This window comes from Gadus chalcogrammus, chromosome 7 (genome assembly GCF_026213295.1).
Source record: "Gadus chalcogrammus isolate NIFS_2021 chromosome 7, NIFS_Gcha_1.0, whole genome shotgun sequence".
NCBI classification, from domain to species: Eukaryota; Metazoa; Chordata; class Actinopteri; order Gadiformes; family Gadidae; genus Gadus; species Gadus chalcogrammus.
In genome coordinates, this window is record NC_079418.1 from 21,471,045 (window position 1) to 21,497,384 (window position 26,340).

The 26,340-nt window shown below is 45.5% G+C and overlaps 2 protein-coding genes across 2 annotated transcripts; both read right to left on the reverse strand.

The window, feature by feature from the left end:
- Window positions 1-209: 209 nt before the first annotated feature.
- On the reverse strand, window positions 210-15,909 carry LOC130385628 (RNA-binding protein Nova-1-like). Its single transcript, XM_056594248.1, has 4 exons — window positions 15,082-15,909; window positions 7,109-7,252; window positions 1,774-1,940; window positions 210-1,263 (listed from the first exon to the last, which is right to left on the reverse strand). Exons 1-4 carry the CDS (start codon window positions 15,242-15,244, stop codon window positions 250-252), a joined length of 1,488 nt encoding a protein of 495 aa, XP_056450223.1. The 5' UTR covers window positions 15,245-15,909; the 3' UTR covers window positions 210-249.
- A 166-nt stretch (window positions 15,910-16,075) lies between these two features.
- On the reverse strand, window positions 16,076-20,399 carry kptn (kaptin (actin binding protein)). The gene is made up of 13 exons (XM_056594836.1): window positions 20,041-20,399; window positions 19,819-19,901; window positions 19,641-19,725; window positions 19,478-19,532; window positions 19,209-19,287; window positions 19,035-19,108; window positions 18,542-18,664; window positions 18,120-18,222; window positions 17,857-17,938; window positions 17,641-17,704; window positions 17,175-17,310; window positions 16,834-17,010; window positions 16,076-16,512 (listed from the first exon to the last, which is right to left on the reverse strand). Exons 1-13 carry the CDS (start codon window positions 20,249-20,251, stop codon window positions 16,348-16,350), a joined length of 1,437 nt encoding a protein of 478 aa, XP_056450811.1. The 5' UTR covers window positions 20,252-20,399; the 3' UTR covers window positions 16,076-16,347.
- Between the last annotated feature and the right edge of the window lie 5,941 nt (window positions 20,400-26,340).

A 26,340-nucleotide genomic window follows, 5' to 3' on the forward strand; every position in this document is an offset into this window, starting at 1 on the left:
AAACATCAGGACGTCACTCCTAAAAACACATTCACATATCACACACATTTATCTTGGTTGTCTCCCCCGCCCCCCCGCCTCCTCCTTCTGCGATTCCCTCGTTTGAAACCGAAATATTGAACAGATATTTGGGCGTTTCGTTATTTTTTCTTTTTTTCTTACCTACCCCCCCCCCCCAATCAGTGACCCTATCGACTTCCTTCCACCTTCATCATTCCTTTTCTATCCTCTTCTCCTTTTTTTTCAATTTTAGCCCACCTTCTGTGGGTTGGTGGCGCGCACGCCCTGCTCGTACGTGATCCTCTGGCTGATCAGGTACTGCGCGGCCTGCGTGGCGGCCGGGGACCCTGTGATGGTAACTTTACGGTTCCGCGTGCCCGGGATGAACTCCCCCTTTTTGGAGATCTGGATGCGGGCGCCGGTCAGCTCCTGGTACTCCACCAGCGTCTTCCCTCCTTTCCCCAGGATGGCGCCCACCAGGTTCTCCGGCACGGCGATCTCAACCACGTCCTTGGCACCGTCGCCCAGCTTCTCGGCGGCCAGGAGGGAGGACGCCATCAGTGGGGACGAGGCGTTCAGGTAGCCGTTGGAAGCCCCGGTGGCGGCGGCCAGGGAGCCCAGCGAGAACCCGCCCAGGCCCGCCGCCGGGTGTCCGCCGGAGGCGTCGCTAGCGTAGGAGGCTAAGAGGTTAGCTGCGGCCGCGGCGGCGGGGTTTGCGCTGGCGGCCACGGCGGCGAGGACACCGGAGGCGGCTGCCGGGTTGAGGCCCAGGCCCAAGGTGTTGGTGTTGTAGCCGTAGCTGGCCAGGGTGTTTAGCGCAGAGGTGATGGCCAGCAGGTCGTTGCCGGAGAAACTGGACATGGCCGTTGGGAACGTGCCCATTCCCGTCAGGCCGGCCTGTCCCAGGAGGCTGGAGGCGGTGGCGGCAGCCGCGGCTGCGTTTGGCAGCACTTCGGCGGAGTTGGCGTAAGGGGAGCCCGTGGGGTTGGAGTTGGCCACGGGGCCAGAGATGTTGGAGTAGGAGATGTTGAGGCAGCTGCTGCTCTGAGGATCCTCCTGGATCTTCTGAACTATGATTTCCACGGCCTTGCGGTTCTGCTCGGGCTCCCCGCTAATGGTGACCACCCGCTCCTGCAGGTTGATGCCCTCGGGCTTCTGGGAGAGCTGCACCCAAGCCCCTGACTGTTCCATCACTGCCTTTACTGTCGCGCCTCCTTTGCCAATGATAAGCCCGGCTGTGCTATTGGGCACTATCAGTTTAGCCTGCAGGAGGAAACGGAGAGATTGAAATCGAACGAAAAAAGATAAGGGGAGAGGAGATGGGAGTCTTTTAAGTGGAGCAATGAGGGACAGGGGAGACGAATCTCACTGAGTCAGTTTACTACAGTCGCTCTGGCTTTACTCAGCACTTCACTAATCCCAGGGGTTTAAACTGCAGCTGCCACTTGGCTAATGTCTAACTATGAAAGACTGGGGGGTAAAAATAACCCTTGTGGCCTTACATTCTCCTGACCTCTGCCACGCTACGGGGTCACGGCCTCAGGGAACCACCACGCCTAGCGACTCATAAACACAAGACACCAGGACCAGGTAAGGCATCCTAATGATCCGTATATGCACACATTAACGGCTAGACATAACGGAGACACGTACGGCATGCCATTCACTCGAGGTGCTAAAAGAGTGATTTACAAGCATGGGGGGGGGCAGGCTGCATAGCTCATGCGGGTTTCTGTGTGTCGCTACAGGGTTGACAGTGAGCGTGTTTTGTACCTGTTTAACGCGGTCGGGGTTGACGGTGGTCTGTGGCTGTAGTATGCTCACAGGCTCACTCTTCTGGGCACTCTGGGGCATCTCGCGGACCTTCTCCGCGATGAAGTTGTGGACGCCATTTAGAGCTTCCACGGTACCCTGTATCAGACACACACGCTCTGTTGTTCCTGTGTGGGGGAGGGAAGGCAGAGGTTAAAGAACCACCGGATCCAGTAGTGTGGATAGGCAATGTGCCAAAAAGGAAAACCCAGGTTTTCATTTATATTTATAGATAAAAAGGGAAAGTCGCTCAACCATCCCCCTTGTTTTTTTCCATTCACACATTCAACCGAAAAACAGCTGCATGAAAGAAAATGTATAATAAAATAAAAAAAGAGGAAGAAAGAATATGCTTGGTTAGCAAGCTACGGAGATATAAAGCATTCCCCACTGATGACGTAAACCATTCAGGGTCTGTGGAAGTGTGTAGAGGGCTGGTGGTTCCAACAGACCACACACTCGTTCTCAGTCTATTCTCTATCTATTAGTAGGGTCTTCCACGCTAAAGACCCTTCCAGCATTCCGTTACCATGGTGAGGGGGCCATGGAGTAGTAACAGGTAATGCAACACCAAATCCCTTTTTAAATGCTTGTGTGAGCCGTTTCCTTTTTTTATTGCATTCACTCTCTCTTTCGCTCTCTGTCTCCCTCACTCATTTTCTCTCTCTCTCTCTCTCTCACTTGAACACCCAACTCTGCTGCTTTTTATAACAGCAATAAAACGAAGGGGCTGTTGACCATACATTAGTAATGCATTGCACTGGCGATAGTCTCCATGCGCATTTCAATTGCAACAATTGGAAGCTAACTCATACTGAGTCCAACGGGTCTCAGACTACATAATTTGATTGGCACTAAAATCTGGTTTGATTATAGAATGAATTATAGAACCAAGAGACTATTTGAATTTGTTATTACATCTGAATGATTGAGCAAGGATATCGAAAAGGGGAAAACCGATACACACTGCACTAATGAGGAAAAAAAACAGAGCTGGATAATAATAACACAGAAAGAGAACACATTGGAACTGGGATTTTCCTCAAGGAATGAACATCGAAAAACTCACATAGATGGGATTTACCCATGGTTGCCAATCAATACACAAATTGTAGCTATTTTAGCTATTTAGTTTGTGCATTTTCATGAGGAATGAATAGGCATCAGCAAATATTATTTAGACCTATTATTTGAAGATATTATTGACCATGTATAACAATTGAAACACAGTACAACAGTAAGTTAACTCATGTCAAATTACAGTATTAAGTTAAATAGTGTTTTTCAGGCCACCAAGATTAGACAGGGGTTGCCCCTCATACGGTTAAGCAGAAGGGCAGCGTTTTGAGTCCCATCGACGGTACAGACCGTGTGTCTGAGTGCGTACCTCGTTTGGTTCCCTCCCTAACCTCCAATCGTCCTCAAGTGGTGCTGTAGCCCCAGGTCGACAGAGTGATCCATCACCAGACAGCCCGGCCTTCTCCATTAAACTCTGCTAATGGTCACCAGTCGGGGCTGGGATTCAATGTGGCGCTCATCTAGGTGATTTCTTACGTGCCTGCCGGGTGGCACGCGGCGTCATTCAAACTCTCGACGTCTTGTTAATTAGGAATTATTCATCTGAATTTTAAAGTGACGAGCAGAGCAAAACGGCAGGCGAGGATCGCACGGTGAGAAATGTTTGCCGTTTTACCATGTCATTGCCTTGCATTTGTGTTCCTGCTGGCATGCTTGCATTTAACCGAGTTAAGTAACTAATCTACTGATCTATTCGAACCACGATGACCAATATACACCAGTTAAGAGCATCCCCCCCCCCCCCCTCTTGTCATATACTACATATAATTCCATATATATAATTTTTTTCAGCATTTAGTAATTCAGGGCAGTCTCCTATCCAAAGCCTCTCCTGGTGAATTCAGCTGCATCTCCCATCTTTAACAGTCTATACATGGCGTGGTTCCAATCTGTGCTCCTGCCTGATGTGTTTGGGTAGGACATGATGGACAGCGTAGTTTTTCAGCGCACTCATCATTTTGTAGAGCTCGCTGTGCCCGTGTGCGTACTTGTTTTTGGCTTCCTGTAGAGTCCGGGTGAAATATGGTGCAGGATGGCAGTGCCGTCTGCCCGGGTGGACGGGAGAAGGTATATACGAGGAGGCCCAGCGTGACTGCTGGATGTTGCGCGTCGTTAAAAGCTGTGGATAATTACGTTGTTTTTTTTATCGTCCCATGTAGGCTACTTCGAGAGGTTTGTAAATAGCCCAGAGCGAAATTGGACAGAATGGGGAATTGTAGTCAGCACTATTTGACCTTGGAAAAATTCCATGATGCAATATAAATAAATAATACAGTAAATAGATAATAATCACATTTCACTATAAAACATGACACTTTCTTGAAGCAAACAAAAGCCCATTGTGCTGAATACGAGAGTTTGTGAATGAGTGTAATTCTATCCACATAGATAATATCAAAGCTCTTCCAGTATAAGGTCACACACACACACTAGCTAACATGGTTAAGCTAGCTAGGCTGATGGCAAGCCAGACAAAGCATTTTTTGTTCAAATTAAGAATTCACACAGCACTATTTGTAGCTGCTTTAATTTCATGTGGATGCATCAGACGTGCGCGTCTGTGAAGCACTTACGAATGTGGGTGTGTGTGGGTTTAATTTTAATCTACATTATGAGTTGTTGAATACGGAAAAATGTCACGTCGATACAGGCTGGGGTAAAATTGCAGAAACTGTTGCGACAATAGAATCGCAACAGTAAATCATGTGTGAAGCCAAAAACGGAGGAGCTGATCACTTCAATGCGATGTCGCAACCTTCCAAATTAATAACTTTTGGTCGTGGCGCAATGTCTTTCTGTTCACTGGTGCCAACTCTTAAAACTATGAAACTTCCGGGAGAAGAAGAAGAGCAAGGGAGAAAGACAGAGAAGGAGAGAGGGGAAAGTTGGCTTGCATCGAGGCTGCCGGAGTACAGCTGGGACAGGGTCACGTCCACAGAGAGAGGGATTGGAGCAGGCTATTTCTGGGCCTGAACCCCCCTCCCCTCAAAACTACCCCTCCAGCAGCTCCGCCCCCAACACACACACACACACGACACAGACACACAAACACACACACACAAACACGATGAAAACACAGACACACACGACAAAGACCCCCACACACACACACACACACAGACACACACACACACGACACAGACAGGCATACACACACACACACCTTACAAAATAATCATGCATCATCCACACCCTTCACTATCTCCTGCCATCCATCTCTGTCTGTAACAGCGGGCCCAGCGGTTTGCACAGCTCCCATCTAACAAGAACCATTGAATTCACGGGGCTTTCGCTCTATTCTCTTTCTTCTCATGTCCAGGGGAGGGATCCCAGAAAGAGTGGAGTCACCGCAGCATGGCATGCGAGTGAAAGAAAGGCAGTATCTATTGTGTTGTCTCCTCCAGCTCATTCGGTTGCCGGGAGTGATAGCGGCATTTGCGCGAGCTCTGGGATAAATCTTCCTAAGCCATATATCCCCCCTCTATAACAGCTGAGGGCATGACCTAAGTGTAACGGCATTAGCGTGGCATGTTAGCCAGCACAAAGGACAAAATAATTGATTATGTAAAATGAGAAGAAATGCGAATAGGTTGCGATTCCTTATAGCTCCATACAGCTGGGGCCGCCTGCGTTAAGTTCAGTGGTTTCTTTTTGGGTTTTTTTTAAGTGGTAGCCTACATTGACACCATTGTAAGAGGGGCTGTAGAGAAACCATTGTGCAGTGTATGGTAGTGGTCACTTTACTTGGTGGGCCAGGACAGCGTCCAATCAAAAGCTTGCCAGCACCCCTCTCTCTCTCGCTCTCTCTCTCGCTCTAAACTCCTCTTCTCACTCATCACAGTAATGAGTAGGGGGATGGGGGGGAGCAGGTGTTGACTACAGACTAAAGGCAGAATCAAGGATACATGTAACTCCTTTCATTGGTTCCCATGCCAACCAAAGTAACAATTATTATATTTTTCTTTTTTTTCTCCAGAGACATTGCTGTACACATGCGTGGTCTCTTTCAAGGCTAGCTTATTTCCAACTGGAGGCGAACACAGAGGAATGCGTGGAAGCACGCACACGCTTGTCCATCTTATTTCTCCCCCATCTGGAACCGCGGCGCGATGCATTGCCAAGTGAAATGCAGTATTTCACACATAACACGCGATAATAAAAATAAAAGGCAAGCTGTTTTGGCCAAGAAATGTTTATTTTCTACCAATAAAAATGTGAATAATAAAAAATAATTAAGCATAGAACAGAGTGGAGCTAGTATAGCTCCACTAGAGATTTATACGATCCCATGTGTTGTGCAATGATTTCAGATGGATTTGATAATTTCATGTCTTCCATAATCAACTATAAATCATGGTATTAAAAAAAGGAAAAGCATAACCAACTCTGGTATGTGCGTTTCACTGTAGTAACACTTTACAGTGACCAATTTCCCTGCAGAGAAAAACTATAACAAAAACGCAGCACTGTGCATCTATTTTTAAAACAGGAAGTATTTGGCTTCATCAGTTATCACAGAAGACATCTGGACCTAATCAACCGACTCTCAGCTCCTATTAATGCTCAGCAGGTTGAGGTGCCCTCTGAGGCATGAAGGACAAACACACACTTTCCCTACAAGATCGAGGCGTTTCTGTTCCCGGGATGGGGTTGCTCGGGCAGTGGGTGGGTCCAGCCCTACGTACAGTAGAGGCTGGACCGGATTCCATCCCTTTCCATGTTTCTCCTTCCTAGAATGTTTGAGTCTAGGGAGCAGAAACATGGAATGTCCATGACTCATGCGGTCAGTATGTCTTCTGCTTGTGAGCTTGTTATTTTTTCTCTCTGACCGCTCTCAATACCATATTGGCTGCTACTATCTTTTACTTTTGTGTGCATTATGTTGTTCTGCAACAGTTTAAACACGTTAAAATATGCGATAAATACTGACCACGTGCACCGGCAGCAGCTGACCTGCTACACACACACCCACATACCGGCAAATTGAAACGAAATTACCTTCAGGGTTGAATTGCATCTGACACAGTATTCACTTACACGTGTTACACGATAAGAATGTGCGACCTATGTTGTGTTTTACGGTCGTTCAAACAAACACAGCAGGACTGCATGGCGTCATCTTCCAATTACTGCCCCCTTGGTCGATACGCAGTAGACAACACTTTTTTAAATGGTGACCAAACAGTGATATGATTGGTGACTGAATGCAAGCGCCTACCTGGGTAGAAGTCTTTGGATTTGGACAACTTGATGGTGGCTCCCGTCTCTTTCTGCAGTTGTACGATGGTCTGGCCGCCCTTGCCAATTATAGAGCCGGCTGCATAGCTGGGGATCAGAACCTTCAGGAAGTACTCACCCTCCTCTGAGGGATGGGGAAATAGAGGGGCATGTACACACACACACACACACACACACACACACACACACACACACACACACACACACACACACACACACACACACACACACCCACACACACACACACCACACACACACACACACACGTTAGAGTGGTTCTGGTCATCATTATAGGCCTTCCAAAAAAAGGAAGTAAAATTGTGATATGGTAACATGAGGCTTTTTAGATGTAATACAAGTCGTCTGGTTGTCATGTTGTTGTGATGTTGTTGTAGACTTGGTTCTTTGAGCAGGCTATGTCATAAAATGAGATTCTTGGTGACCTTCAGTACAACATAATCAGAACCACATCGCTATAATCAGAGATTGGTGGCGTGCTCTATGTTCTGTCCCAGATTTCCAGCGGAGTAAAAGTTGACCTCCTTTCCAGTTTTGCAGAGGACTAAATTTAACCGTTTTCAAGTTTTCAGCCACCTCTGAAAACCTGCTGTATGGAAACCAAAAAGGTCAGAACAAACCCCATTCAGAGTTCTGTAGCATTCCACGATAATTACAGAGAAGCATGATTAGGACTCATACTCACTTAATAATTATTCAACAAGCTGTATACCTGGGCATGTTACAATACAAACACATGCGCGCGCACGCACGCACGCACGCACACACACACGCACAGGTACACACACACAAAGACACACGCACACATAGACACACACACATGTACACACGCATGCACACACACACACACACTCACAGGGTTCTGGACAACGAGATACAATACACACACACACACACACACACACACACACAACCGATATCTATGCTGTGCGTGGAGGGAGCCAATACGGCATGATCCCGAGTAATGAGAGGAAGTGATGAAAGCATATGGGATACAATCCCAGAGATTTGTTCCGAGGGTACACTGCCAACACCGCCTCAATCTCCTCCATTTTGGAAACCACTTCAGTGGCTTAAAGAGGCTCAAGCCAGCCAATGATTGATGAAACTTAAAAAAGATCCAAAACAGAACAGGACAGAAATGTTACAATTAAAACAATACCCCTTTCTGCCTTTTTTCGCCACTAATCAAGACTTTAATCAGCGAGGTGTGAAGTGCGTCCACAGAATTCCCCATCCACAATTAGAGCGCTGATAATGAAAGAAGCAATCAGCCACACACCGTGTACGGACTCTGACTTAGCAGTCATCGTGCAAACACACCGAGACAGGGCTGACGAGAAGAGGTGGAAAGCGGTTCGGCCCCTTTTTTTCAGTCACGGTGACTCCCACCAAACACATGCAATGAAGAATGTGCACGAATGACACCCTTCAAAAGGGGGTACTACGACGGTATAAGAAGGCACTGGGAGCGCGGTGCCTCTCACTGCCAATTCTTGACCTCTGCTTGCAACGCTCCGATCGCAATGACGTCATGTCCAGACCCTTTTTTCCCCCCCTCGCTGCCTTGAGAGGATGACATCACTCCACTACGGAACACATGTACGCGACCAGCTGCGCATTCACAAACCGACCCGCGCTCGTACAACAGTTCATTTTATTTTTTGATGGAGAATGTCAATGGCACAAGGTCTGTGACCATTCCACTGCGTGCCATCCCTCATATTGGGTTGGGGGCAATGCGACTGTGCGTAAGTATGTGTGTGTGTGAAGAAGGATTGGACAGAGGTTGGAGAACCCTGGGCTGGTGACTTGTTGCCTCTGTAATGCACTCATTAGTTTCAGATCATAATGAACATGACACTGTGACATCGAAGCATTTCACAGCCGATATGTACGCTGTGCTCGCCCGCTCCCATTAATATGCCCATCGCGTTGCATCCGGTCTTCGTCCATCTCCATCTTTTCTATGCATGATGTCTGCTTAACCATTTACATCACCAAGGCACATTCACAGGTGATCACCAATACGTTTACCCATGAAAGCTATGGAGCGGACTCATGCATGCGAGAGCGTACGTTAAGAGATCTATTGAATCGCTTGCGCATGTCTTACAAAGCCAACAATTGCAAATAACCCATAATTTTTCTGTAAATGATTGGGCGTCACGCTATTAGTGGGTTTATTTGATGCCTCTTTCTGCACACATCTGCCCTACGTTGAAGTCCGCTCTCTGTTTTACCGGCAATGAATGCCAATAAAGATGACCTTGGTGAGAAATCTGCGAGGGACTGAGGTGATCAATGGAAATTCTTTGTCAAAAGGTCCCTTTTTCTGGCTAGCGAGGCTGCCCAGATGATCCTGTGGTGCATCGTGGAACTATCTCCAGCGTAGGAGCTAGACCTGTTGTTGAGCGACGACACCTACGACCCACTGCGTAACTTTCCCCTCCGTCTCCGGCCAGGGGAGCCAGAACCCCAGCGACCACGGCGTAGCCACTCGGGGCCAACCTCCGTCACCCAGCCCGCAGCCGTTACTCACTGCCATTAGTCAATAATTAATTCCTTGTGTTTGGAAATCACAGTAACAGGTTTTAATGGTGTCATCTAACAGAGTAAACATGACAATCTGTTGCTGCAAAACCCGCCAGGGAGCGGGGAGAAGTGGGGAGATGGGGAGCAGTAGTGTGGGCCCACTGGGGACGACAAACGCCTGCCGGGTTTGGCAGTCCCAGTACACCCCCCCGCCTCACCCCCACCCACAACCACCACCCACCCACCCCCGAAGCGAAGAACCCTTGCAGCCAAGGCTCGGAAGAGAGTGGGAGAGAGTGGTGGGAGAGAGGGAGAAAAGGGACACGGACACTGAGCCAAACGTGTTTAGTTAAGTCACCAGAGGGGGGTGGGTCAGGAGGAAATGCCTTGTGACTGTCCTCCCTCCTCCCCACTATAACCCCTCCAAGTACCCACTATGCATTTCAATAGGCCAACCTGCCGCTGACGGACGGCAAGGACGGTAGACCAAAAATGAGCAATTTAAATGAAACAAATTGAACTGCGGCGAACCGACAACGCTGTTTTTTTAAGTAGTTTTAGCACAACCGGATCAATTCAACAAGTCATATCCCCCGCCCCCCCCCCAAAAAAAAATATATATATATTGTATTACGAAATCAAGAAAGAGAGGAAAACGAATAGAGAAAAGAGGTGGTTTGACTCTTACCCATTCTGAGATCTGCTGTTTCGGTGCCTCTCTCTGTCAGATGGCCATCAATGCCGGAGTACGATCACTAAAGCTTTCCTTAGCGTTAGACCAGGCATAGGTGCAACGGTGGTGTTGAGGAATGCGACCAGTCAACCCGGTTTTTTTTTGTTGTATTTTCGACGGGGTTCTCAATACATCAGCGGGTGCGCGAAAACAATAAAACAAAACAAAAAAGAAAAAAAGAAATAGGTTTCACCGTGACATCCAAGCCATGCCTGCAGCTGGCCAGAGCCTCAATTGTCTGAGAAAATGGTAATGCAGACTCTCAGTGTTTCTCAGTGAAAGACGGCACGCATTGTTCGAGCCTGCATCGGTTTGAAGGCAGAGGAGGAGGAGGAGGAGGAGGAGCGGGTGGTGGTGGTGGTGATGGCGGGGAGGGGGGGGGTCTTCCCTGCCGCATCACCCTTTTCACTTGCTCTCATCCATATTCATCGAGTGGCCTGTCCGTCTGCGGCAGCGCGGCGCGACTGACGCCTGCCTGGCCCAATCGGCAGCCTGCTCCCCCCCGACCCAACCAACCCCACAGCACGTCATGGACCCGCCCCTCTCCGATGCCGGTACCAAAAAAATTATATATTTTCTCCCTCCCTGTGCTCCGCCTCTTTTGACGCAGCACTATAAAGTATGGCGGCCCATTCAGTCCCCCCCCCGCACCCCTTCACATGCACACTTTTATTTGTGGAAAGTGACAAAGGTGAGGTGGCCACGGGAGCGTTTGGTGGAGTGGCGAGCGCGTCTTGAGTGACCTTCAGTCGCGTGGATCTCATAAGCCGCCGACGACGCCGACATAGCGGCGGTCTGAGAGTGTGTGTGTGTGTGTGTGTGTGTGTGTGTATGTGTGTTACACCACCCCCCCCCCCCCCCCCCCCGACCCCGCCCCCGCCAACCCTCTTTCTTTCCTCTTTTTTTTTTCCCCCACCAACCCCCCATCCCAAATCCCAGAGACGGCCATGTTTGAGCGGGGCGGAGGGGCTCATCAACCATTGCAAATGGCAGTGCCGCAGAATGGTGGGAGTGGGAGGGGGTGGGGTGGACTGGGTGGGGTGGGGGGAGGAATGGGGGGGGGGGGGGGTGATGAAGCCAATCACTACGCCTATAAATCTTACGGCGGGAACTGGAAGTATCCTCGGTGAATGGTATAAGTGTAATGCGAATGGTGCAATGTGCATGTCGATGCGCCGGGGGTCCGGTCCCTGTACAAATGCTTTCTCTTGGTGGGTGGGGGCTCTTAAAATGGGACTCCTTTTTTTAAACAAGTGCATTTTTTCTATTCAACTCAAGAACTACGTGATCGTGGCCCCACATGGTTATTTTTATGGTGGCGGTTGTGTGTGTGGGTGGGGGGGGGGGGGTGGGGGGGCTACGCCTCCTTGATAATTCAACAATAACGCTTATCTTATTGATTGAAACATCCGCCAGCTTTACGGACACAGCCGGCACTGTGAACACTGCTCCCCTTTATTGTCTATCCATCTCTGCTTTGATTTTAGATTCCCTCTGTCTTCATCTCTCTCTCTCTCTCCCTTTCCTTTGCCCCTCTCCATCTCCCCCTCTATATCTCTCTCTCTCACTCTCTCTCGCTCTATCCATCTCTCTCGACGCCACCTGGCAAATTCACAGTCCGCTCACGTCACGGCACTCTGCAAGGGCACCTGTGTCCTTCTCCCCCCCAAAAAAATAAAAGATAAATAATAAAATAAATGAATTCAAACAACAGCTCCCATGTCCGTGCCAACCTTCCCATTAGCAACATTACGGGATCATACTAAATCCTTTTGGTGACACAACCTATCTGGAGGAAGACGCTTTGCCAACGTCATGTACTCACATCTGCTAGTTAATTACAGGTTAAATTAGAAAACACGGGAGAAAAAAAATATGAAGGATGTTCATTTAGAAGGGAGAACAGGGTAGCTGATAAGAGTGTAATTTCCCCCCCTCCCATACCTTGTCTATTGTGGATTAATTGTCTGTCGAACCTGGAATCCATGTGCAGAGGCTCTTGCTTGGAAAAAGCACAAGCCTCCTTTCCCCTCTTTTGTTGTATCTGCGGTCATGTTAATGATCAATTCAGTCTGAATATGGAGATCAATATCGGACACAGTCAAGGGTTTGCTGATTAAAGGGAAGGGTGCGTATTAGCTAGGCTGTTTACCTCTCGGCAGGCACTAGGTTATACAAACGTATGAAACACTGAGTGAGGGTTGGTCGTGTGAGGTTAATTTGTTCATATTTATGACAGCGTAACACACACCCTGGTGCTGTGTATTTGCGATAGCCTCTCCATCTATATGAACAGCAAGCAGTTCTTCAATTGCTTTTTTGTGGGGAAGGGGTGGGGGGAGGATCTAAAAACATGGTTGCCATGGCTGGTTTCTGAGCTCTTCCTTTGTGATGCTTAAAAACAAAAGCAGAAATCAGCCACACTGGTTCAGCTAATACACACGAATGGTTCTGGATAAACAAAGCGATGTTACAAGTGAAACACTAACAGCCAACATTGTTAGTTTAGTAATACAAAATAGATGCAGAAGGGGTTTATTTAGGTTGGATTGTGGTATTGAGTGTAAACCTGTACAAGGTTGCATGACATTTAAAATGCGAGTTCTTTTATAATGCCTATATTAGCTTTTTGCATTATTAACATCAATCTTAATAAACATTGTTTCAGTCGTATTTTCCCAAATTGGTTAAAACTATAATGGAATAGTAAGCTAACATCAGTATTGAGCCTGTATGAAAAGGATTTTATCAGATGTGTGTGTTGATTCACTAAGGATTTTGCACCGAACAGCAATATCTTGTTTTGGTAGCCATCTGGAAAATGTTTACCCCTGAGAACAAAATGGTATCCTCTAGTGAATTAAAAATTATGCTAGTCAATATTGCTTCCACCCCCTCCCCCCTACAATTAATTGTGAGGAAATAAGGAGAGTTTAGGAGGTATTTTAGGGACCACACGGGTACAATTCTATATAGTGCCTCTTTTTCCAATCAAAATGTCTGCGCCTTCTGTTCATCACAACTGGCTTATACAGCATTTTGGAGTGTACCAGGCTGAATCATCCATTTTAAATCAATTTTCAGTAGATTAAAATAAGAGCCTTCTCAGTATGTTTTTATTCTTGGATGCAACGATGAAGTTGCAAATGGGGAACAAGCAGCAGAACAAGCATAATCTAAAATATTATTATCGGAGTTATAATGGTCCATTGAGATCACATAGGACATAATGAAACCACATCTTGTCCTCACCCTTAAATGGGATGTCCACGTGCTAACCTGCACACAGAAACACCACTGGTTGGAAGCCTCCAGCATTGACTAGCCTACAATCTGATAGTCGAGTACATGAAGGATTCAAAAACAGTTAATTGAACATACCAAGTGTTGAAGAAATGGCCATGTCTACGCTCCACGACAGATAACACAGCACTCATCTAAGATGAGCTCCCCATGGGTTGACCGGTGAAGGTGAAACGTGGATATGGATAAACAAACATGCTACTAATGTGTTGAGCCTTACCCGGGCTACCACACTTGGATTTAAAGCCTTGTTGCTACTGATGAATGATAACCATGTTCTATGTGTGGAATGTGCAATAACTAGCAGGACTTCTGCTGGTCTTACGGCGGTGTGTTGGCAGTACAATATGCACTACTTAGCTATGACGAAGCTTCATGAAGTGTAGCAATATCCCATCAGAAATAGCTCTACCTTTCAATTAACTCCTACTTCGTGGGTGTCTTATGCCAACCTGATTCTCAAGTTCATCAATTAGTATATAACAAACATTGAACACAAATTAACTGTACACAAATAAACCTTTGCTCTCATGATTGTCAAAAGGAAGGGTCAACATTTTTTTATTATTATTTGCTTGGAAGGTCGGCCGTATGCAGGAGCACTAAAGGGACAGCTAAAGTCCTATTAGTCCATGTAACCTTTCATAGAGCTGTACTACTAGCCTAAGATTAATGTTAATTGTCTGTCAAACAACACTAATCTTAAAATACTATTGTTGTTTATTAAAAAGTGTCCAATATTACAGCCCGAGGCAGCAGTCACCAAGGACAATAGTTATTGCGTGAGCTTAACAGTTAGCCTAATTAATGCTATTCTGTGTTCCAAAACACCCAAACCCACAGTAGGACGACAGTGAATAAATCTCGATATTTTAGCAGCCACTTACTTTTTGGAAACCACATAGTAAAATGTTTAAGGTTGAGCGAATGGAAAGGGCTGTAGTAGTGGAATAATTCAGCTGGGACTTATGTGAAAGTTTCTCACTTCCCTAACGTTATACCCCTCACGTTTCTATTCAATGGAATATATCCAGATGTGGAGCTCCAGTGTGACCGGGGTTCATGTTCATAGCTGACCTCACTGTTCATCATGCAGTCATAAACTAGGTTCAAGACAACACCAAGCGGAGAGGCTGCACGAATCAGTGTAACTCTGAAAACGGACAGGTGTTCTAACTTACAACACTTGCCTACGGACCGCACTGTTCACTGTGAGTGTCATCTCGGCCTATGGCCGATGAGCGAGTTAAAAATAGTCTCCCAAGTGTCCACAAAGAGGATCCTTACGATGCATACCGTGTGATGTGCGGGCCTCAGCCGACGTGTCGACAGGGTGTCGATAGGGTGACTCATGTCTCTCTTACCTCCTGTGTTGGTGCGTTTGGTACAACCAGCCTCCTCAGCCGGAGTTTCCAGCGACCGTTTTCGGGAGTCTGGCAGCTCAGACTCCATGTGGGTCGGTTGTTCGTGAAGGTTGGCATTTGAAAATATCCCGTTATGTTCCACGGCTCCACCGGCCATCATCATTCCGAGCCGTTAACGCTGATATATATTTAAACAGGAAAAAGTGTGCGGGTCCACGGCGCCCCTCAGCACGTAAAAAAAAAAGCGCAGCGAGGGAAAAAAAAAAGGGCGAGTTTTCTCGATAACAACGGCAAGTTTGGACCGTTTTGTTTTTCCCCTTCAAATGTTATCAACCGCGAACGACGGACGAGACAGACGGCGGTGGCCGCGGTCGTGCTGCCAGGTGCTCGGCGCTAAAGCTAAATATAAAAACCCATTGAGGGAAATGAATTCATTAGCGCGCGCACTACACTTTACTTTAAACACAGAATCTCCTCCGACAATTCAGCACGTCAACGTCTTGCTGCAAATCAATGCTGGACTGTCCCCATGGTGAACTCGCAATGTACTACCGCAGAGAAATATGTGGGATAAATATTTTTTTATGTCCACGCCATCTTCCGTACCGTGTTCTTAAGTCCCGGGTCGGTATCTGATAAGTAGTGCAGCTGTTGTTATTGTTGCCTTTGTAGTGCAAGAGAGCGATCTCTTCCAACGAACATGAGCGGACCACAGTGCCACTGGCAGGCGAACGAGGACATCTCGTGTAATCAACGCACATATAAAACGTCTTCATCAGCCCCAAAATTAGCATGGGGTTTGAATGATATGTAAATTAAAACTGCTTAAAATAGTCTGTCTCCGTCAAGTTATACTTCCAGATTTTTAACCGCAATACAATTGAGGTTTAATAAACATGTATTGCAAAAACTATTGAAGTTTTATCAAATTAATATTACTTAATGTAGGCCCATGTGTGATTTTTTTGGAAGACGTTTCTATCCAAAGCAATGTGCAGTGAATACAAATGAGAAGCAGATATGGGTTCCTGGACTAGGAGTTGAAGGTCTTACAACTTTATGTACAGTTTTATTTATAATTTACAATCAAGCAATATATCGATACAGTATGTGTTTTCTTGGCAAACTACGAGGCTAATTCCTAAAAGTTGTAACTAATCCAAACAAAAAGTGAATTAACTAATTTATTTAGCTACATCTTTAAATAGTCCAAAAGGTGAAGGTTGACTGCGGTTCAGGCCAAGCAGATGGTCGTAATCTTTTATTTCATGGTGGTGGTGGTGGTGGTTGGCAAGTCGACTCTGGTGCCCTAACTGTGTCGGCCTTATCCTGGCTATCGTGACCCGAAGACAATTCAGAGCCAGGGGTCATTATGGACAGTCTTCTGGAGAGTCTCTGGAGAACCAAATCAGCAGTGCTGGAGAGGGAATGCTGGGTAACAGAGAGGGAGATACAACCTTTTAAAATGACTATATTTCAAATGGGGGACTTTCAGACTTCAAATGTCTGAATATATTAAGAAGACCACTTTTTACAAAAAAGGGAATTTAGGAATGAGACATTGGATTCCATTTGGGTAGTCATGTCACCTAGCAGACACTTTTACACTATTTTTTTTTTCATTTAAACCTAGCTCAAGGATGCCTACAGGTAGGCTGTGTGGAAATTGGGATTCAAACCAAGATTCTTTCAGCTCAACCTTAAACCTTGCCAAAACACAAGTGGTGTTTGTTTTCAGTGGTCATTACAAACCTGCATAATGTGCAGTCCCTTCAGTGTGAGAATAGCGAGCTCTTTTAGCCCGTCCCCGGTCAGGTCCGAGTAGGTAATGGATAGCACTGGGCTCTTGAAGCTCCGCCTCCACACCATTTGAAACCGCCTTTCAGATCCACTGTGCGACTGCTCCTGGAATTTATAGCAAAGTAATTCCTGTTTGGAAGAAGAAAAAAAATACAGAAGTGGAGAATTGGTACGGTATCCATTTATACAACGATTAACTCATATTTAATTGTAAAAAACAGAAAAGGTAAAATTGTTGATAGGTGAAATCATTTTCAGGTGACAGCTCCCAAGAGGCCCCTCCCACCACGGACCTGCCCATAGGTTCCGATCAGCACTTCCTTCTGCCCGTCAAAATCCAGGTCAACGACAAGGGCACAAAGCACTGCATCCCATTGGTCGCTTTCCAGGAGGAACTCTGGATGGGACATACCGTGCTCCTGGATATCTCTGGTAATAACCAACCACAAAACAGCAGTGAGGACGTTTGTAAGTCTGTGTTTGAGCATTGGTCACTGTCAGGTTGCCATGGGGACCCCTCCAGGTCAAACAGAGGAGGATTAAAACACATTAAATGCAGTGGATTACACTGGTGTGATGTCAATCAATTCTTACTTAAGCCATTACCTACACACCTGTTTAGACAAACACCATTTTAATATTTGTATCTGATTTCTCACTGGCCTAATTTTTCTAATTTATTCAATTGTGTGCTTTTACATTTATGCAACTAAAGGGTTTACATCCACAATGAATAGCAGATGCACGACTGATGCTTACCTGTAGACAATAGCCGTCTCTATAGTGCTGGTGACCAGAAGATTGTAACTACCCATTTCTTCGCCTGTAAAACAAGGACCATTTATCTTTCCCAAATGCTGTTTATTTTTCATATGGAGTGTTGTAGAATTATATCTAGAATTAAATATATGTACAATTCAATTTATTTTTTTGATACTATTACTATTTACTTATTTATCAAAGGCTTTTACCCACAGCGGCTTTCATTAAATCCAGTTAGAGGAGCATTAGGGTGCAGGTAGGGGCTAGGCCTACACGCTGGGAGCATCAAGAATGACTACAGGAAGCCTCCAGACCTTTTGTATCATACCCAGTAGCTTCCCTCTAGCCACTACACAATCTAGCAGTGAGGTGGTATTCTGCTTAGAATGAAGAGTGCTCAACAAATAAAATGAATTTATTATTATTATTATTATAAATGAATTATTGTTGTGGAAGAGGAATCACCTACCTTTCACCTCTGCTGTGGTGCTGGGGGAGTCGCTGTTCAGGGAGAATACGCCCGCGTGGATACTGGTCTCGTCCTGTAGCACTTGCCAGCTCTTGCAACACCTTCTGCACCTATATTCACAGAACAGAGCCGAAAAAGAAACACCTCCCGTTTCAGTATGGAAGGAATGAGGACTTTCCCCACAACTTGTTTGGTATTCGATTATCTAACATAGTTATTTTTAACATTAAATAAAATCTCTTTGATATAACTGGACATGCACAGATTCAAAATACTCATCATCATTTCCACAGAACGTTTTCTGAAACATTATTCATATAAGTTCACATGAATTATGATGCATCATTTATTTACACCCAGGGGTAGACATCACCATGAATCTTGGCCTAAAGCCCCCCTCCTTCCCTCACATGCCCCCTGCCATCCTACCAGAGTCCCATCTCACCTGGCTTGCTCTGGTCAACCAGGGCCAGTCCAACGCAGCCGTTCTGACAACCGTAGGTGGAGAATCTCCAGCCGCCGGGAAGACTCAGCATGTCCAGCCACAGGACACTAATGATGGGATACAACCAGAGGGAGAGAGAACTTGAGTGGTTTATTTTGTGTTTGTTTCGGCCAGTGCCTATAGTCACTTCGTGTTGTGGACACAATGCTGTCTTTAGTCAAGGTAGTCTTCTAAGGAAGACTCCCCCTGAGGAAGTTTTTTTTAACTGAAATAAGTTCTTATTGTATTATGTATTATGGTCTCAGGTGAAAGAAACTCTTAACTTTCAACCTGCTGCGCATGATTAAACAGTTCTCTGTTTGAGATGAAAACCTTTTATTCATTTGTGATTCATACCCGACATGCCTTTAATTAATAAATCCACAACTAACTATATTTCCAGAGACATTAAAAGGAAGTGCTAGGAGGCAGACTAACTTGCTAGGCAGCTTCTGTAGCTCTGGAAAGAGCCTCTCCACTGGTTGCTCCTCAAACTGGTGGAGGGACGCATTCTGGTGGACACAGGAAGCCTCTGGTCAGCCTATGCTACTTTGAAAAAATATCAACAAGCACGGGGAAACGCGCACAAACACACACAAGCGCTGTTTTGACCTCTTTGTAAAGGTGTATCTTCTGGTCGTGGCCGCTGAGCAGAAACACTGTCTCGCGTCCTCCACCTTCACAATGGACCCTAAAGATTGAGGTATCAATGTTAAACGTTTGATTGAAATCGGCTGATAATAACATTAAGCCCACCCTTCTGTTCAACGGCAAAGACCTGAGAGATAAATGTAAAGGTCATGATGTTATTTTCTCAAATATTTAGAATCTGTGATAATGACGCGTCATCATTTTGGATGGTAGTTTGCCAATAAACTTACTCTGTGTGGTAGAGCTGGAAAGGTGTAAACTGCAATTCCAGATTCAGGCAACTCTCTATTTGGGCAATGGATAAGAAGGTCAAGGATCACAGGTAGATAAGATCAAAGATGGATTAGATGAGTAAGTGAATGGACATTATAAAACCATACAACACAGACTCACGTGCGATGGACTCCAGGTTGAACTCGGAGCCAGGTTCATAGTCACAGTAGATATTCAGAAATGGGGTGGCTTTGTCACCAGAGTCCTGATGCACATTGAAATGAACACTAACGGACTAGAGGTCGACACAATTTCACATCATCACAATAGTATATGGCACACTTTGAAATCAAAATACCTTTATAAACGTGATCCCTACTACCAGCCCTCTGTTTGGTGCAGATTTGTTGAAGGCATCGATTGATACAATCTCGGCATCAACTAAGACAAGGAAGGAGCAGATAGATATCGCGTTTAATGAACTCATGCCTTGTCCAGTAAGTGCTGGCCCATGTCTTGGGAACCTCAAAAGTATTCAAGTTGATAAAGTGTGCAAAGTGTTCCGTTTGTTCGTCCTCACCTGGGATGTACGTGAACTGTACCTCTTTAGCAACAGGTCGTATTTTTTGTTGGAGTTCTTGATACCTGAAACACACCACTTTGCCTTTCAGGGTTGCTGCCAGCAGCTCTTGCTCTCCAGCCTGACATAGTCCATATATATTACTTTGCGAAGGAAAACGTGAAAAGCTGTCCTCGACAAAAGGAAACGCGTCCTTCTCTTCGGATTGCATCCTCGGGAATATTTTACGACGGCATGTCAAGATTTAATAATTGGTTGGATTACCTGCAAATTGTAAATAGAAAAACATGAATCTTGAGCGTCTAACAGTACGTACATGCAGTAAAACATCCGGTTTGGGCGGAGTCTTTCCCACACCGACCAATCAGGTGAGGCTGGCCAGTTCTTCTCACTTTCTTTTTTTCAATTGTTTATTACATAGGCTACCCTGCCTATATCTCTGTCCTCCATAGATGCACAGTTATATCGCAGTCATTAACGTGTCCGTATAGAGGGTCGTCTGTTTCAAGATTGATACATGCTTTACCATGTCTTACATCTCTTCTCCATGTTATACTAAAATGTTTTAAATGATCCTTTAATTAAATAATTGTGCAACCAATACCTTCTAGAAAACGTTAAAAGACAATGGAGAAATAAAAAATAATATTGTTTTTGGATGAACCAATCATCTTTGTCCACCAGGTGTCAGTAAAGGCCCGTTAACTGTTCCAGCGAATGAATGAATAAAAATAAAAATAATCGTTTTATATAATTTACATTTATATATGTAGTCAACATGTATAAATGTTTTAATAATATATTCCCATTGGGAACAAATTGACTATAGTGAATCGACCTAGTGGTTGTTTTGAATATGATTCCTTAGTTTATGTATTTATTCATCTCAAATGTTAAGCTTGAGACTTCTGTTTTGTGACATTTGAAATCAAACATATCAACCATCATTTGTCAGTTGGACAATAATTAAATCGTCTCCAAAAGTTTTCGTTTATTTATGTAATAATTTATTTGGATACATGGTAATTTAGTAAGGTGCGCAACATTTCTTCCTCGGGTCAAAAATAGATTTTAAATAGGCCCAGTACAGAACAGGATATCACAAGCCATCTGTACATAACATTTTTTTGTGTTATGTTGCAGCAAATACTATGAAAATATAAATACAAACTTAACACAGTATAACAAATGTATGCAGAACCTATTTAAGGCATACACCTGTCGACATTTCTACTTACATATTCTGCACTTAATAAAGGTTATAGAATAATAATAATTGATAATAATAATCTTTCTGTGATTATAACCATCAAATTTAGACTTGTATTATGAAATAGACATAATGAAGATGATTATAGGCCAAGGTCCTGGACCAAACACACATACACACACATTCAGTTCAGAGCCCTATGTATCCATCTGTCTTGTCAGTTTCTTCACCAGCTTATTTGTGGCCAGGGTTATGGGGGGGCCAGGAGCCAATCCTGTTTTATTACAGGCATGGCAGAGGGGCCCACATGGACCGCACCCATCTCACCGACATTACGGTGTCCCTGTTAGCCTGACCCAGATCGCTAGCTGGGAGCTCAACTGTTAATGATACACGTTTCCGTCCCCGATCAGAAGAGTGCCAAACTCTAGACGAAGACAATTGGTCCGAGAAGGATAGTTTGAGTAGAAAACACACACGTGTGAGCCGCCTGTCCAGTTAAATGACTGCTACTACTGCTCCATCTGCTGCAGGCCGGTATTGCTACTGTTGAAGAAGAAGCCGACAGACTGGCGTAGGAAACTCCCAGTGGTCCTAGAACCGCTTGCTAATCCCACCTCAGGATTACTGCCCACTGTAATCACTTATCCACCCCACACGGACACACCCGGTACATACTCACAGTTCCAACTCTGACTCACTCACACACACAGATACAACACACATGCACACACGCCACCAAAACACGACACGCACACACACATACACCACACACCATGTAGGATGCCAACACACTCACATCCACACCACACACAAACACACACACACACACACAACACACACACACACACACACACACACACACACACACACACACCACACACACACACCATGCTGGATGCACAACACACACACCACAACACAGATGCGACACACCCGCCACACACACTAACACACACAACACACACACACACACACACCAGGTATGGATCACAAACCCACCACACACACAACACAGATGTACACACACACACACACTACACACACACACACACACACACAACACACACACGACACACACACACACACCACACAAAAAAAAACACCCACAGACACACACAACACACACACACACACACACAATAGTCCACACAACACACACACACCTACACAAATGCCTGATGAACACATGCACAACCATCTGGTAAAATATGCATGCAATGAATACAAACCAACAGAATCCTAGACACGTGAAAAGAAATCGACATGCACACATGCACAAACACACAGAGACATGTACCGAGTGGCCAATAAGACACAAATAATTCAGTTGTTAAGATGATACAATGGAAAGGAATGCATAAGTGGAATAACTTCAAAATGACCAAATTAAATGGGTCACTATACATGCAATAACATAATATGTGTGGAACACATTATTACGCAATACCAGAAGTTTACTGTGACATTTCACTTGAAATTGAATTCAAAGTCAACCACATCTGATGGCTGTACACAGAAAATGTACAAAAGTTTATGTGGTACATCAAATGTAAGAATTTTCTCCACAATGACTGTCTAGTAAAAAAAAACGTTATCATCGATCAACGTAACTTGCCACAATCCTGATATGTAAAAGGTGTGTTGTTGCATCAAACTGATAAATCTTAAGAGACTTCAGCCATGCAGCATTCCAGGTCTTGCACTGATTTCATTGTGTGTGTGTGTGTGTGTGTGTGTGTGTGTGTTGTGTGTGTGTGTGTGTGTGTGTGTGTGTGTGTGTGTGTGTGTGTGTTGTGTGTGGTGTGTGTGGTGTGTGTGTGTGTGTGCGTGTGTGTGCGTGCGTGTGCGTGTGCGTGTGTGTATGTGGTGAGTGATTGCAAATGACAGCAGCCCTCTGCATCTCTGGCTGGCCTGCAGACTTACTGGGCCTGTTTTAGACACGCTAATCTGGATTAACATGCACCGCACCGTTTCAGGGGAGACGTGGGCCGTCCCTTCCATTACCCTCGGCCCCCTCACCTGCTTCCTCCTCCCCCTCCTCCACCCTTCCCTCTCTTGCCTCCTCCGCACACTTCTCCCCTCACTTCTTCCTTCCTCCCCCACACACTCCTCCCTCCTCCTCTTCCTCTCATCCACCCATCCCTCCCTCAATGCATCTCCTCCTCTCCTTCCTCCACCCGCCCTTCCACCCACTCTAACCTACCCGCTAATGCCACCACTCTACTACCCCTCCCTCTCCACCCTGATCCCTTTTTCCATTTCCAGCCCCACCCGCTCCACCTGCTAATCTCTGTGTCGGCGGCCTCCCTCCTCCTCCTCCTCCTCCTCCTCCTCCTCCTCCTCCTCCTCCTCCTCCTCCTCCTCCACCTCTCCACCTCTTACTCTGAAAATAATTGTATTCCAAGGCAGTATGACACTGTGTTCTCAGGTCTGTTTAGAAGGGAACTGGTCTTACATTGGTGTACATATGGGCCACATAGGTTGGTCTGCCTCAACCATCCGTCCAGGGCTTATGGCTCTAAGTGATGGGGTTGTTGTTGTTGTTGTTATGTACGTGTGTCTCTGTGCTGTCTGTGTTCTGGTGGGTCGGGGTTTAGAGGCTACAGGGATTATACAGGCTCAATCCCTGTTGCTGTTTTTCTATTGGTTGCCGCCACTCTTTCCGGGACTCTATGTCCCACCGCCGGGCTGAAGTGTGTCACGTTATCATCCTCTCGGTCATCTTCGTCATCATCGTCATCATCATCATCAGATGTGCAGATCGCATCTAGATGTTTCGTTAATGTAGACCAACATTTATTTTTCATCTCAAACAAACATTTACACATTAACAAACACACACACACACACACACACACACACACACACACACACACACACACACACACACACACACTCCCCCACACACACACACACACACACACACACACACACACACACACACACACACACACACATATACGCACAAACACAATGCATTTTCATCAATGATTGTGATCTCTTTTTACTTTTAAGCACTACAAAAATGTATTTATAACTGTCAACAACGAACAGTCGATTTTTTTTCACGAATATTTTACTAAAGTAAAACGAACAATAAAATAACAGTGATGCTTGAGTAGATCAATATGTCTTTCTCTTTGGCTCTCTTGCATGCAAAAAACACACACCTTTGCCCTCACACAAACAAGTATGCACCCACGAAGACACACATACACAGACACACACACACACACACACACACACACACACACACACACACACAACACACACACACACACACACACACACACACACACACACACACACACACAAAGCAAAGCAAAAGGCTTTATCTGAATATATTCCTGATCTACAATGGTGGTTGAATTCCGCAAAAGCCAGCCCCCATAGTGCCTTTTCCCAGTGTCCTCCATCCTGACACCGGTAGACCAGGGACCAGTGGACACAACTCCGAGGACAGGAGCATTTTCTTCCAGTTTTCCACGGCTACATCCAATGTGTCCATGTCAGCTTCTCTTCGCCTCATCATCGCTCCAACAACAGATCCACCAGCCGTGATTTGTTTCCCCCATACACTTTGAGACTCCTCAGGTTCCTATTGTATTTCCACAGGCACGGCGTTGGTGCCGGGTCCCTATATACACCCAGACGTCCCAACTAGTGAAGGGATTGCTCTGTCTTTCCTGCCTTTATCTGGAGATAAGATACTTACTTTTCAGATAAAGCATATTATAAATCAAATGAGCTTTGGCGGGTTTGTGCAGCTGCGTGTCCTGCTTCTACGCGCGTGCGTACGTGTGTGTGTGTGCGTGTGTGTGTGTGTGTGTGATCTGGGGTTACAGTAATCTGCAAATTATTGCTCGATTATGGTTGTTGGAGTTGTAGGATATATAGTACACACAGTCTGGTGAATTAGGACTGTAACTGTGAATGTGTCCTAAGAGGTAACAATAGGGCAATCTAGATTAAGGACATTACAAATGGACAGCTTTGTAATTGTACCACACATCCTACTTTATGAAAAATTGATTATTTATATTTCATATATGCAAAATATATATATATATATATATATATATATATATATATATATATATATATATATATATATATATCCCTTCAAATGTTTATAAAGATCAAAATTACCAAAAAAGGTTTTTGGGAATATGAGGTATAATGGCCTGTTCTCTTCACCTTAATACAGAGTTATGTTTGTGAAGAAGAGGCTAAAAGAGGTTAAACCTCATATCATGAGCAAAGCGTCTGGAAGCGTTTCGAGGTAAACTGTACAGAAAGCGCCTTGTGGATATTTGGCATAGTAGTTCTCAAAGCGGCGCCTGTGTGCGTATGTGTGTGTGTGGGCGCGCGTGTGTGTGTGTAGGTGCGTGTGTGTGTTGTGTGTTGTATGTGTGCGGTGTGGTGTTGGTGTGTTACGTGTGTGTGTGTGTGTGTGCTGTGTGTGTGTGTGTGCGTATGTGTGTGTGTGAGGGTGTGTGTGTGTGTGTGCGTGTGTATGTGTGCGTGTGTATGTGTGCATGTGTGCGTGTGTATGTGTGTGTGTGTGTGTGTGTGTGTATGTGTGTGTGTGTGTGTGTGTGTGTGTGTGTGTGTGTGTGTGTGTGTGTGTGGGTGTGTGTGTGTGTGTGTGTGGTGTGTGTGTGTGTGTGTGTGTGTATGTGTGTGTGTGTGTGTGTAAGGGGAGTGGTTTGTGGAGCTACTTGGTGTCTTTGGTGTCTCTAATTAGCAGAGTCTGGTGGTGAAGGAGCACACTGGACCAATCTCACCGGGCACGGAGGAAAACGTTGGCCTGTGGCTGTGGCACGAGAAAAGAAACTCAAGGAGAAAGAGAACAAACGCGTTTAATGCTACCTCCTTAATTTTTTAAAGTTACAATTCTGTAACTCTTTTGTTACATTTTGAAACAACGGGTCCGTAAAGTTTGAGGGTCAGAAACGCACGCCTCTCTAGCCTACCAGCGCGCTCGCTGTGCGCACTTTTACGCAGCAGGTGGAGAGCCCGGGCCCCCGTTACGCGCGGAACGGCTGACAGACACTCAGAGAGAGGAGTTCAAAGCCTGCGTAGCC

What these genes read in the sequence shown, in the direction of transcription:
- LOC130385628 (XM_056594248.1), bottom strand. Translation starts at nt 15,244, where the DNA reads ATGATGATGGCCGGTGGAGCCGTGGAACATAACGGGATATTTTCAAAT. An exon ending in CAAACGCACCAACACAGGAG is followed by an intron (nt 7,253 to 15,081) that starts GTAAGAGAGACA and finishes CCCATCCCTCAG; the next exon opens with AGGAGGGTGAGTACTTCCTG. An exon ending in ATCCAAAGACTTCTACCCAG is followed by an intron (nt 1,941 to 7,108) that starts GTAGGCGCTTGC and finishes TCCCCCACACAG; the next exon opens with GAACAACAGAGCGTGTGTGT.
- kptn (XM_056594836.1), bottom strand. Translation starts at nt 20,251, where the DNA reads ATGCAATCCGAAGAGAAGGACGCGTTTCCTTTTGTCGAGGACAGCTTT. An exon ending in TTCCAGCTCTACCACACAGA is followed by an intron (nt 19,288 to 19,477) that starts GTAAGTTTATTG and finishes CTCAATCTTTAG; the next exon opens with GGTCCATTGTGAAGGTGGAG. An exon ending in TGATCGGAACCTATGGGCAG is followed by an intron (nt 17,011 to 17,174) that starts GTCCGTGGTGGG and finishes TCTTCCAAACAG; the next exon opens with GAATTACTTTGCTATAAATT.